This window comes from Branchiostoma belcheri, unplaced genomic scaffold, assembly GCF_001625305.1.
Source record: "Branchiostoma belcheri isolate BF01 breed outbred unplaced genomic scaffold, Haploidv18h27 scaffold105, whole genome shotgun sequence".
Lineage (NCBI taxonomy): Eukaryota > Metazoa > Chordata > Leptocardii > Amphioxiformes > Branchiostomatidae > Branchiostoma > Branchiostoma belcheri.
The window spans coordinates 534,416-548,469 of NW_017802436.1; the positions used below are offsets into that span (position 1 = coordinate 534,416).

General features: G+C 38.8%; 1 protein-coding gene across 28 annotated transcripts in view; it reads left to right on the plus strand.

The window, feature by feature from the left end:
- LOC109477421 (CUGBP Elav-like family member 2) overlaps window positions 1-14,054 on the plus strand; it is a 77,893-nt gene that overhangs the window by 4,643 nt on the left and 59,196 nt on the right. For all 28 annotated transcript variants that reach the window (XM_019778758.1, XM_019778690.1, XM_019778731.1 and 25 more), the window contains one exon: window positions 10,544-10,713. In XM_019778758.1, the coding sequence (XP_019634317.1) occupies window positions 10,548-10,713 (166 nt within the window). In that variant the 5' untranslated portion in view covers window positions 10,544-10,547. The remainder of the gene's footprint in view (window positions 1-10,543; window positions 10,714-14,054) is intronic.

A 14,054-nucleotide genomic window follows, 5' to 3' on the forward strand; every position in this document is an offset into this window, starting at 1 on the left:
TATAACATTTTCTCGTTAATTATGCAAATTGAGTCTTCATTTGCATAATCGATATCTGCCTGTATTTCTGCCGTTCTGCATTACATATATCACAAGCTTGAATAGTCCTATCATGGAATGCAGCTGATACTGTAAATCCATTTAAAAATGCGGTTGGAAATTATAGCGGTCGGCGAAAAATGGACAACCTCACGTCACTTAATTATAGCGGTGTGAACATGGCTGATGTGTGTAAAAAAATACATTAAAACGCTGGCCTTTTTTTTTAAGTAAAATAAAAAAAAAGAACAGTTTACGCCAGCGAAAATCGATTTTTACAAAGAAAAACAAAACAGGCACGCCGATGGTGTCTGGAAGTAAATAATACTACAAAGTACTGTAGCGGCGCGGTGACTTCAGAAAGTTCGTAATTACGCACGCTTGTGTTGCGTGCGGCACCGCCGCCCCAAGCTCCATGCCGCTGCACGCCGCTACATGTCCGGCGCCGCAGACGAGCTTACAGCGAAACCTGGCGTCTTCGACCTAGGATTGGAGCGTAATGGAATCCATGACGCCCTCGAGAAAGTTCTACAGACACTATAGCCTTTAAACAGTAACGTTTAATCGTATTTTTTGCCGCAAAAGTTGACTCGCAATTTTCGAAAAACTTGTGACGCCATTTTTTTCACTCGGCGCTTGGTTCCCGAATTTTCGATTCGTCTTAGTCGTAGCACGCTATTAACGCTTTTACATTTTGTAGTACAAATGACGCTTAACATTTGATTGTATTTCTACCTAGATTTCTACCTCGAAATTAAGCAGATTTATGCCGCATTTCTCGTAGTTTGTAACTCGTTTCTGAAGTTGGCCGCCGGGCCGCCATTTTGTTTGTTGTTGTCTGCACGCTTGGGCGACGCTGAATTTTGTAACTCGTCTCATTTTTTTCGATATTGTCCCGTACTAGCACAAAATGAACGGCTATCGTTTCTGTAAATTTATGAAGAAACTTCTAAATCAAAGTATACGCTAAATATTTATAAATACCCAAGTGTAGATAAGCTGGGAAATTCCAAAGCGTCACTGCGTCACATGTGCTTGTGCATGTTCACAAGATTTTTTTTTACCGTGGTTTGCTTAGCACTGCATACTTGTTAAAAATATGAACTACTTTATGTTTAATAAATATCTTATTTCTGGAAGCACATCAGTGTTTTGCTTGTTCCTATGTGAAGCACTAGTACTGTGCGTTGTGTGCATGTTGTAGTCAAGAAATGAAGCGTGATTGCGATCGTACCGTAACGAGCTTGGGGCAAGAGGGAGGGGGGCTGAAGTGGTAAAAAAAGTTGCGATCATGAAAATTTAGCGGTGGAATAGTGACCGCTAAAACCGCTATAATTAAGTGACCGTTATCAAATCAAGAATTACAGTAACATGTCGAGGGAGTTGGTCCGCTAGAGAGTACAGTTTGCCGCTTGAATATCTCCAGTAACTATCAGGGATGGAATCGGCTGACTTGTAAGAGATCTGGACAGGAACTGGAGGCCAGGAAACTGTTCTTATCTGGGGCTACAGCTGTGGTGGGAGAACAATGGACTTCAGTGGTCGGGGGTTCGAATCCCGACCTATCCTGTAGAGTCCCTTTCCTAGATTTGCACGCAACTGGTCTTTTTGATTGGTTGCGAGACTGTGAGTTGTTAGTGTATCCTGTGTTTGTTTTAGGGGAAATTTACTTTTTCCAAAACAGTTCTACCTGTACCATTTTATTTGTGAGCCAAGAGTCCGTTTCAGCCAATCGTACAGTTGACAGTATTTCTTTATCCCTAAATGAAAGAATAGTACTAGTGGTAGAAGTTGAAATATTTCTGATGTTGGAAGTTTTCTTTGTAGTCTGTCCTCTGTTTTAGAAGAACCATACCACCTTTTCTGTGATTAAAACCTCCACATTTTTGCCATGTGGTATTTATGACAAAAGAATATGTTCTACCTTTACTATTTTATTTTTTTTTTGGAAAGGAAGCTATTTGTTCAGTTGACAGTATCTTTTTTATCCCAGAAAGAAAGAACGAGTCAGACAGCTGAGATAAATATATTGTGCACAGTTGAGCTTGAGGGTTTTTCCTGGGCTAAGCAGTCAGCTTACAGTGTAAGTTACACAGAAATTAGCATGTTGAAAGTGTTTAGAAGAAAGGGCATGTTTATAAACCCTGTTCAGTGTCAGGGTTTGATGGTCCCCCATTGTTGACATGTCCAGGTGAGACAATGGCAGGTGTGTCACAGATCCAGGTACAGGTGAGTTACACACAGGTGAACACAGGTGGTAACATGACACGGCAGTCACTTTCTAATGTTGTCTACCGACTCTGGAGAAGTCATTAGGTAATGCATTGTCTGAGAAGCATCATACAAAATGCATACAGGAGTGTAGTTGTGCATTTTTGAAGACAAAACTTATACATATTGAACATTCACCAGTAGCCACACAAAAAGATCAGTACTTAAAAAATGTTCCAAAATGCTCCCCAAAAGTGTGAAGTCCCTATTGTCTTTGCTAGTTTACTTACATTGGAGTGACAATTTTACCTAACACTAAGTGTGGTGATTGTTATGAAAAGAAGCTGGTTATTCTGTCCCAGACCAGACCATTGTCACAGGCAGTCACACATAACGGGAACAAATCATGCTTCAGAACCAGCCTGGTTAGATTGGTCACGCTCCATTATGTGTATTGACATCTGATTGTACCCTTATAAATTTCCACCAATTCATTCTGACAGGTGGCACAGTCTGGGATGGGCTGGTATAGATTTTACTGGAATTCCTACAAAATACTAAGTATTAAACACACAAGGCAGTTGTTTGTATATGTACATGTATATTTAGTTTTTTTTTGTTGATGTACACAGTACAGTTTCATGAGTCCAAGACAAAAATGATTTTTAAAATCTTTTTCTGTTCATTTAGTGAGATTTACCACATTTGTGGAATGATTGGCACAACAGGTGACTATCACCTCTTCAAGATGTCAAACCTGAGACCAGACTGTAAGGTTTGAACCACTCATAGCTGAAAGGACCCCTTCTCATTTTTGATGGCGTCGAAAGTTTTTTTTATATGGCAGATGGTTTCTTGCTAGTTAACAGTTGAAGTTGTTTGTGTAACTTATCTCCAGAATAGCTGACCTCAGTAACCCCTTAATGGAGGCTGGAGATGTTGGATAGAGAAAAACTTCAGCTGTTTTTCTGGGAAATTTCTTTGAACATTTTTGAATTGGTCCTTCCATAACTATTTTTTGCACCAATGCATGGATAAATTGTGAATTTGATCATGTTGTTTTATAAGTTTTGCAAACTGATACTTTCTCAATTTCTTGTGACATTTTGAAAACCTATTGTTTCATACATTACATATGAGAAGTATTGTAATTCCTGATTTTATAATTGTACTTTTATGTTCACTGTTTTCACTGAAGCATGAACTTATCATTACAGTTAGAAAATAATTCCTGGACTTTCTTTTTCCTGCACCTGTCGCCACCGTGAATATATATTTCCGTGAACATGTCCACTTTTCTCAGACTGTGAAATTTTGCTACCGTGAACATAAAGTGAATTCCAGTATTTACTGTAAGATAGGATCAATAATCCTTAGATCCGGAGAACACACCTGCTACCTGTCCACCTGTAAACACACCTGTCCACTTCAGGTGTTCAGCCTTTGATGTCTACTGGAGCAGGTGACTAGATTTACCTGTAAGTGAAAGGTGACGTCACCTGCGGCATGAGGTGTGTTGACACAGTAAACATCCCCGCGTTGTGTCCAACTTCACAACAATATTGATTTAAAGTAACTGTTTGGAAAAGTGTAGCCAACTGGTTTGCTACTTTATATAAACTGTTACAGTTTACAGAAGCATTTTCTGTGCCAGAAACAATGAATTTTTAAATTCTTTTTCACAAATTCAAAGACAGTGTGGATTTGCAGATCTCTAGGATAACTTAATGTTTTGAATTGACAATAGTAACCTTTTTAATATGATTCTAAGACTAAGAGGAAAAAAACAATGAAGTTTGGCTTTAAATTGATGTAGTCAAAAGGAAACTTTGTCAATGTATCAAGTACCATGTTGTACATTTTCTTTTAAATTCTAAGTTTAAATTTAAGAACCCTTTGTTCTTGTTTAACCAAGTTCCCCTGTACCATATCTTGTTCTGCCTAGATCAGCACATTGTTAAGGGGGGGGGGGTGTGTTAGTTTAGACTGTAGCCCTATCTTAATCTGTCTCTCCTCCCCCTGGACTTTGTCATTGTGCCTGGAATGTTCCCCTGCCACACTGTGTATTTATAGAGCTGAAGAATGTATACAAACCTCAAGTCTGACCAGGGGAGGGTCCAGGGGGGGAGATAGGTACTGTGTATCTTCAAATTTTTGCCATGGTTTTTGTATTTTCAGTTTTCGTAGCGACCTCTTTACCTAGAATATGTTTCCAGTGTATTCCTACTGTTTTACAGAATTTGTTTCAATTACCAATTCGAAACACAGGAAAAATTTCATTTTTTCTGTCTTACCCCAAAATAAAAACACTGCAAAAGTACAGGTATTTACTGTAAAGTATAGGAAGAACTTTGGCTAGTAGGACTGCTCCATTTAGACAAGGTTAGGAGGGGTGTTATATTATTATTTTTATGTAAGAGGGGCTAGACTAGATCTGCTCAGATTTTTTTATTGTGAAAAGAAGACCAAGAACAATTTTATACTAACAGACGCAAGGGGGTCGGATAGGGATCGGTGTGTATACAAAAATTGCAGCTCTGAGGTTTTGAAATGGTAGAGCCCTCATTCCCCTAGGATGGTCATGTATAAATTAATTGCCTGTAAAAGTGTAATTTGCCTTAGCTATCAATTGTAAGACTCTTACACTGTAGGATTCACTGCAAGTTTTATTTTTTTTAGTTGGTTACATTCTGAAAAATCTGTCCTGAATTACTCCTACCAATTTGTATATCCTGGATTCCTTTGAAAATTAACATGTCAATCGTGATGTTATACCAAGATATCTTCCAGATAAAAGAAATAAACAGGTAAATAAATATGGTAAAAACTCTGATATTTTGTGAGTTTTTCTCCCACAGTTTTTACAGATAACATTGGTGCATGTCAAGTTTCTTCATAAGAAAAACAACAGCTGGGCCATGTCTTAGCTGTGCATCTTGGCCCCATTCCTTTAAGTCTCCTGATAATACTTGATACATTTCTGGCAGCCTCCTCAGATATTTCTTACCCTGTTAATCTGGAAGACGGCCATATATTGGTGAGGCTGGTTCTGTTAGCATGAGATCTAAGTAATACTACATGTAGGCAGATACAGATGGGATGAACTGATACATACTGGAGCTATTTCTTAATGGTAAAACTAAAGGATGGGAAGATAGCAGAGGGTCTGCATGGGGGGGTACTGATTACGAATTGCGCAAAATTTTCGCCACCGATTACGAATCACGTTTAAGTCTCAGAGCTGATTACAACTTTATGCTTTGCGGCTAATGTACTGATTATGATTTACGTTGATTTTGGGGGAGGCTGCCTACAGATTACGAAGACTAAAAAGGTCTGATTACGCCTTACGAAAAAAGGCATGCAGGCCCCCACAGTAAAGATATACAACGTAGCTCAATATGCTTAGACAGCTTAAAAAGACTCATAACTTTGGAGATTGAATGTTTGAAGTTAGGGGAAACAAACTAGTACTGAGTGGCATAAAAGAAGCACTTTAAGCATTGTTTTACTTGTAAGTTGTAGTCTGAATTGTATCAAGCTAACTTGTTGTTTGTACATCTGAACTATGTCAGCCGCACTCTGTAAAACACTTGTGTATACTGAAGTCCTGACGGTGAAGTTTCCAGGACAGAGGGAACCAAACAGACCTGGTCTGACGTAAACATGGCGTCCATTCTGATAACTTGAGAGGCACAGAACAACTAAACAACTGGAGCTGGGAAAGGCACAGTCTTCAGGAACACAACATTAACATTTAGAGGTTTCTTGCAGGAAAGTAAAGAGTGATAAGACTACCTGTACTGTGGTTACAGCAGGCATTAAAACTAAAGCTCTAAACAATGTCTAGAGCTAGAAGTTAATGGGTTAGGTGTAACAAGTCGATCGGTGTAATATAGGCAGCTGCCGCCGCGCCGCGTGCCTGTGAAGCTGGTGTGTTACGTGGAAAGGCGGTTATACCGGCTATACAGATACAGATGTAGATAGAGCTGTGGTTTAGTTAAGGGGCTGAAAATGTGTTTACCACAAACATTAGGGTGTTCTCTAGTGTTGTAGCTTGTTCATGCACAGATGTTGAGGTCCTTACCTGTACATAACTAATTTTCCAGGTACAGGTAAAGGTGTTTGGTACACAGTACCTGTGCAGTCTCACCTGTGTGGTTATTTACCTGTGTATTGTCTCCCTGACGTTGGCAGTACCTGAGTATGTCAGGTGTGTGTTTAGATATGCTACACTACAGGTGAGCACACAGGTTTGTACAGTGCAACTTATGTAGGGTTAGAAATATATATCCAGCTTTGGTTGTACGTTGGGCAAATTTTGGGAAAATTTAGGTTACCCAACTTCCTACCTGTCAGTGTGGTTGATTTATATGCAGCTTAATTATGTGTAATTGTTCATCATTTGCTAATTAGACAGTTGGTTAGATATGGCAATTAATGCAGATTTCTGTTTTTTTTAAATTTTTGATCGCTTTCTTCAAATAATCCTGAATCTGTACTGCATTACTGAAGACCAATCTCTGTTTTCTGTAGCTAATTTTTCCAATTGGATTCTGTAACACTACAGGATACTTGAGAACCTTGTGTAAAGCAACATGAAACAGTCTGTTTCAACAGAAGTCATGATCTGTACTTGTTTGATGACCACAATGTGTTTTTAACTCAACTTCAGACAAACATTGACCCGATTCGACCCTCGTACTGCGAGCTGATTGGTTGAACAGTGAAGACTTCCTGGTTAGAATCAAGCTGTAATGTATACTCTACGTTTGATTGAACATTACCAGCAGTTTCATGTTGTTAAGTCTGATCGAAATTTATCCTCTGTGCTTGATTGAACATTAGCAGCATTGTTTTTCATTATAATGTCTGATCAAATAGATTTTTTGTGTCCTTAAATGCCCTCTGCTTGATGTTGAATCGATTTGATGATAGGATTTATCAGTGCAGAAGAGAAGCCTGACAGAATTGAATTAAGGAGAAATAAAGGCTGACCAGAGATGGAATAGTCCGTCCGTGCAAGGCCACTATCGGGAGTGAAGGATGGGAAACGTAATGTTCAGGACTGGGAAGGCTTCAAGACTTAGTTATGGTGACAACTTGAAGATTAAAACGTGAATTACGCTATGGTATTTTTGATGTATACCCATCTATAGTATAGTGACCGCTTTGGAACAAAATGCTAACACTGTAACAGCAGAAAGTTGACAGCTATAGACAGGATTGGTAATTGCAAGAATAATGCGACCACAAAAAAATGTGTGGGTCTGCTTATGTTTTGTCCTTCATAGCAGAGAAACCTAGCCTGGGTGCCATCCCATTTGTATGCCAGGGATCCTATACTCGCTCCCTAAAACATATTTCTTACGGATCGAGTATGGAAGTCCCGGCATGCATATAGGGTGGTGTCCAGGCTAAAAGAAACCATGAAAAAACTGTATACCAAATCCAGTTATTTTGCAAACCAGTGGAACTGCCCATAGTTAATTTTATTATGTATGCTGTACATTATACAGTAAACCATAGCTTGATTAGTGCACTGTGGAATTTACAGCGATGTTCAATAAATAATTTGACATGCGCGCTACTGGAAAAGGTCACATGTAGTCCTTAGGAAGGGACGTTACACCATGGCCTAATGTCTCTTGTATTTGTTGTACGTCGATGAAGGTTAGACATCTAGGTAGTGAGATACACAAGGAAATTTTTACTCAAGCAACTTGTTATCTTCAAAATCTATCCAGTTGCCTGAGTAACAATTTCCCTATTGTAGTTAAGTAGAAAATTTAATTTAAATAAATTGCCAAAGCGTAAAATTTGAGCATCACCAAAGAAAGAATTCATATATTTGTAGTTAACCAAAAACGATGTTGATTTTTCAAACAAACACACCTGTACAGGTATTATAACAGGTGTTCCCAGGTAAGATGATAATGTCAGGCTACAGGAGAAGTCAGAAATAACGTGTGACATTTCCAGTAGAAAGGCCAGGGCAGATCTCCTGGTCAGGAAACATGCCCCAGTCTGTCAGTCAGGAGGGTTCAGATCAATCACTGGGGTTTATGTCTCTTCAACAGAAGACAGGACATTATTCGTACCTGTTTCTGGTCAAAGTTTCATCTCTAGCAAGTGCTCTGTTCTTAGTTTCAAGCGCAGGTTTTGTTCTTCTTTAAAAATTGAGCTTATTGTAGTTGTACATACAGTGTACATTATTGTATGTAGCCTACCTTTATTTGTGTTCATATTTTGTTAGGATTCTGTCATCTGTACCTTTGATTCTCTTTTGTTTATGTATTAACTTATGCTCAATCGGTGTCGTATAAGCCCACACGGGCTGGGCGCGGGAAAGCGCACGACACGAAAATAAAGTTTCATTCATTCATTCATTCATACATACAGTAAATATGTTGCAAATGTTGCAAAAATTGTGATTTTTCTTTTCCAAAAGTGCTGTACGTGATTTAGGAGGTTGTTTCACACTACAGAAGTCTTTGTTAGTTTTACTGTTATTCTTCAGTTTTAATTTTAACCTGGACATCTGGAGATGTCAGCAAGGGGCCAAGACATTGTGACCTTCACTGGCTTAAGACGTAACAAATCACTCAATCTTACCTCAAGGTTCAGCAGGCTTAATGAGATACATCTGGTCTGGAGGAAATCTTAAAGTCTTACGTACAAGTTGGTAAGGAATATGGATTTTTCTTGAGTTCTACAGCAAGGCTAGGTTCCTTGTGTTCGTACAGTTTGGTTTTTGAAAGCTTTCAGAGATGCAAAACATCTAACACTATAGCAATAAGGCTTGAATTGACTTATACTGAGTCCTGGTGTCCCTGGCCTTGAGTAATAAGGCAGTGAATTTTAGCCTTCTTCAGTTTGACTGACCCAATTGTATGGTCACATGATCTTATGTGTGTTACACTTTACGCTTTGCGGCTAATGTACTATTACGAATTACCTTGATTTTTTGGGAGGCTGCCTACCTATTACGAAAACTAAAAAGGCCTGATTACGTCTTACGCAAAAGGGCATGCAGGCCCCTGTGTATGCAGTCCTGCTGTAGGCTGGTCTGATGTGTTTATACTGTGTTCCTGTGAGATGAGGGCAGAGATAGCTCCCACAGAAGGCAGAGATAACCCTCCTGAGGTAGTCATGCTGTCAGAACCAGGCCGTGATGTCATTTCTCACCCTGTAGTAATGTGGTCCTATCAGCCTCACAGCCTCTACATTAACTCTAGCTCAGGCCTGGGGAAAAATGTTGTGTTTCCTGTTTCAGTGATGAAAAAATTAGGGTCGGTAGGTAGGGATTATCTTTTACTTAGACCTAAAGCAATCTCTATTGGTACAAAACAGTTTACCAAAGAATGTCAATGTTGGAAAACTAATTGTACAACGTTGCATCACTCAGGTGTCAGATCATGGAGCTAGAAAAGGTCGGTCAGCTAAAAAAATTAATGTCCCTTGCAGGGGTCCATAAAAGAAAGGGATAGGGTTGGCAGTTTTTTTCTAGGGTCGGTCGGGAAACAGGAAACACAACATTGTTTTTTCCAGGCCTGCCTGTGTATTAATGCTGCGCTGGTGACACTATGCAGGGTACAACAGTTATACGTGCTCGCCATTAGCTCGGGAATATTTTCCTCGTTTCTGTAGGGACGGTTTGTTGAGTTAATGACCATTATTATCGTTAGAACTCTCGGAGCTAATTACTCCAATCCTGGAATGGTAAATTGAGCTTGTTGCAATTTGCTAAGCAGTATAAATGTGCTCACGGATTTTTTTTTTTATTTGTTAAATATTTGGGTAAGGTTTGCTGGCGTCAGAAGGAACCGCATTTGAAATGCTTGGTTTGAGTATAAGGTGAAATATTGCCGTAAGGTTTCTGTGATCATTTTTCCTGTAGGTAAGGACTCCCTTGGAATAGGAAGTCAGTCTACTTCTTGCTTAAATTCTGTAATTATGATCATAAGCGTTCAGTCAGTCAACATTTCTTTGCATTTTCAGCAATATGAGCGCAACTAGATCAGTGAAGGTTTTTTTTTTTTGTAGTTTAAATTTCGTGAAGATATTACATGCATTCAAATGTCTAACTGTATTATTTTTCATTGCTTTTATAGCAAGAAGATTAGTCAAGCATTTCGTGGAAGGTTTCTCAAAGATTTTTGTTCAAATTTTCTAACACGTTTTTCTCTTTGCGTTTGTTTGCAGCAAGATGTACACAACTTAATGATCATGGAAGGTGTCTCAAAGATTTTCGTTCAAATTTCCTAACGCGTTTTTCTCTTTGCGTTTGCAGCAAGATGAACACAACTGTGCCAACCGAGCCGGACACGGACACAATAAAGATGTTCGTGGGCCAGATCCCGCGGTCCATGGACGAGAAGGACCTGAGACAGATGTTTGAGGAGTTTGGACCAGTCTACCAGCTTAACGTGCTTAGGGACAGAGCCACAGGACAGAGCAGAGGTAAGCCACGTACACACCCCTGTTTTCTTCTCACTGTTGGTACAGTCCAGTCTCAGACCATGTATGTAATATTGGTACAATCATTCTATACTTTGTTGTATCATGACTGTCCTAACTTTTGGATGGGATGGCTTGATATGAGGAAACTTTTATAATTTTGTTCTTACCACCCCTATTTTTACGAATAGCATGGTCCAATCTTTGATAACATGATTAGATTGTATGGCAGATTGGCTAATGCCATTCTTTAAAAGGGGTGATTGTATGTTGTGGTATACTCTAGAAAGCATTGTAGACAGCTTTCCATTGCACAAAAGGTTGTAGTGCATTAACCAACTTGTCTTTGATAGGAACTTTTTAAGCCTGCAATTTCACAAAGTCAGAAAGTTGTTGATATAGGTAGGATTCTGCCCTTGTGTGCAGCAGTTGAAATATCCGAGATGTTCCAGACACTTGTCTTGTCTCCTGTAATGTGGTTTGGTATGTAGTTCTCTCCACAAATTAGGTAGAAGGGACAGAAATGGTCTGATCTGTTCTCGCCTCTCTCTGCATTTTAGGAAGTTAGTTGTCAGAGGTAACAGCTGGGTTTGGTAGTATAAGGCTGGAAGTGAAACGTAACGAGCGTGGGAGCATGCTGAGGTATTCTGCCGCCCAGTGTCTGTCACTTCTTCTGTCCTTTCTGTACCTAAACCTTCCATATGGAGAACACTGCATGCTGGGAATGGTAGGGACAGGGCAAAGGTCACATGCCTTTATTTGGCAGTATGGTGGCTTGTTCCAAAAATTTTGCCTGAACTCTTGGGAAGAAATCTTTTTCTTTCAACAATATGTGATATCAGGCCTGATTTTTCTTTAACTTTTAAAATTGCGCGTTTTACATTCTTTCATGCTTTCTCAATTTTTTTCTGCAAATTGTAGATTCAAGGACATTTTGAGTTTATTTCCTGAAAGAGTGATATATTGATAGACAAATATGGTTTGTAACTGTTCCACTTCCAAGAAAAATGAATTACACAGCTAATAATTCCTAGAAATTGACTTTCAAACAGACTGTGCATGTAGCTTCTACCATAAGAAGCTTCTAGTGCACATCTAAGAATGTTCCTTATCTCTGAACTCTAAGAAAAACTCCTTCCTTCTTAGTTTCCCTAGGCGGAATTTAAGAAGTCTTCAGCCTCGGAGAAAAAACCTCTTGCTTAAAATCAGCCTCATAACTTTTAGATACCTCAAGGATATGGTGTTACTAGTTAATGTTGTTAGTTCTCCTTTATACACTTCCAAAACTTTACGACTGGGTTTAGAGTTACAAACATACGGCTCAAGTTCGGATTAAGATCTTAGAACATGAAATGGAAAGTATATCTTAAGGAAAATGTCAGCCATGTCTTCAGGTAAAAAAAGAGTAACCTTTTAGCATTAAGAATTCTTGCTGCTATCTGTGTATACATGTACATGTAAAAGCTAAAAGCCCCTGGTTGAATGTTGAGGAAAATTTATGTGGAGTATCCTGGCACTGGCCATAAAGGTTGTGTCTGGTAGGGATGATATCATGCATTACTGTAACATTAAAACACACTGCCGCAGGCTAGCTATAATATAGGGCAAAGTTTTGACATGTATAGCCTAGATATGAGCCATAGGCAAGGCATTTTGTAGGCTCAGTTTTGAGGTTTTCTATAGCCTGGCAATCAGCCACATTAAGGTATGTTATAGCTTAGTTTTGACATGTGTTTTAGCCTAGATATCAGCCATATGCTAGGCATTTTGTAGCCTCAGTTTTGAGGTATTCTATAGCCTGGCAATCAGCCACACTAAGGTATTTTATAGCTTAGTTTTGACATGTTTAATAGCCTAGGTATCAGCCAGAGGAAAGGCATTAATAGGCTCAATTTTGACATGTGTAATAGTCTAGATATCAGCCGCAGGCAAGGCATTTTGTAGGCTCAGTTTTGACGTATTTGATAGCCTGGCAATCAGACACAGCAAGGCATTTTATAAGGCTCAGTTTTTAGGTATTCTATAGCCTGGCAATCAGACACAGCAAGGCATTTCATAGCTTAGTTTTTACAAGTGTAATAGTCTAGATATCAGCCACATGCAAGGCATTTTGTAGGCTCAGTTTTGATGTGTCATATACTCACTCACTCTCGCTCACTCACTCACTCTCAGTTTGACATTGTCATATAAAGTGACAATTCATTATGTATGTAGTAGTATTATTGATTATTAATGCTGTATGTTATACAATGCACAACTTTTAATGTAACAAGCAAGAGAAGGTTAAAATGAACCACCAAGTCTTTATCTTCTCTATCAGTTAGGGTTTTACCAGCAGTCCATCTTTATAAAGTTATAACGTAAAAGTTGTTTTATATTCAGTGCCATTCTACAAGGGTTTTAGCATACTACAGATAAGAAATGTGGACAGAAATCTTTACGGTTGATGGCAGATGTTAGATGATGTCTATCTCCTGTTCTGTGTAGGAAGCAGTACTTACATCTCTCCCTGTTAGTAGGTATTCCAACCAAAATTTCAAATACATAATACAGAGATGATTCTTACAGTTTCTGGAAGAGCTTATCAAGGTGAGTAAAATGCTTTTTAAATGAGGTCAATATCTTGAGCGGTTCCTGAGATATGGCTCCACGAAGTTGCCAAAATATGACCTCGTTAACCTCCAGATTGTGAAATCATCTGAGAAAATGAACAAATTACCATTTTTGAAGGGTGATTAAAAGGTAAGTAAATGGTGAAAATCTTATTTTATCTTATTTATTGATAATATGTACTACATTGAGTCACATCACAGAGTTCCAGACTTCCACGACATTTTATTATGTATATATGCCGGGTCTAAATATGCTTTTCCCGACAAATCTGTCAGGTGGCAGCGTGACCTTTGACCCCTAGAGGGGGAAAAATCCTCCAAAGTTCACACACCTGTATTCTTTGATGGGAACAGACCTGTCTTCCAATATTTCAGACACAGCAACACCCATTAGTCTTCTTTTACATAAAAACAGTTATTTTACCTGTACTTCTTCCATAAAGGATTAAATTTAGGTCAAAAAGTCAATATTTTGGGTAACCGCGAAGTCATATATATATGCATGATATAGCGTTGTAAATATAGTACTAGACTAGTCCACTAAGCAACATACTTCATAGACTTCCACAGTGTACAGCATTATGTTATCTTCTGTAAGTAATAGATACAATATGTTACATCCACAGAATGTCATCAAATTGAATGTTAATTGCCCTAATTACAAGGTCAACTTGGTCAAGGTCAACGGTAAGATTGCATGAATCTGTCACATACCGGTACATATATCACTTG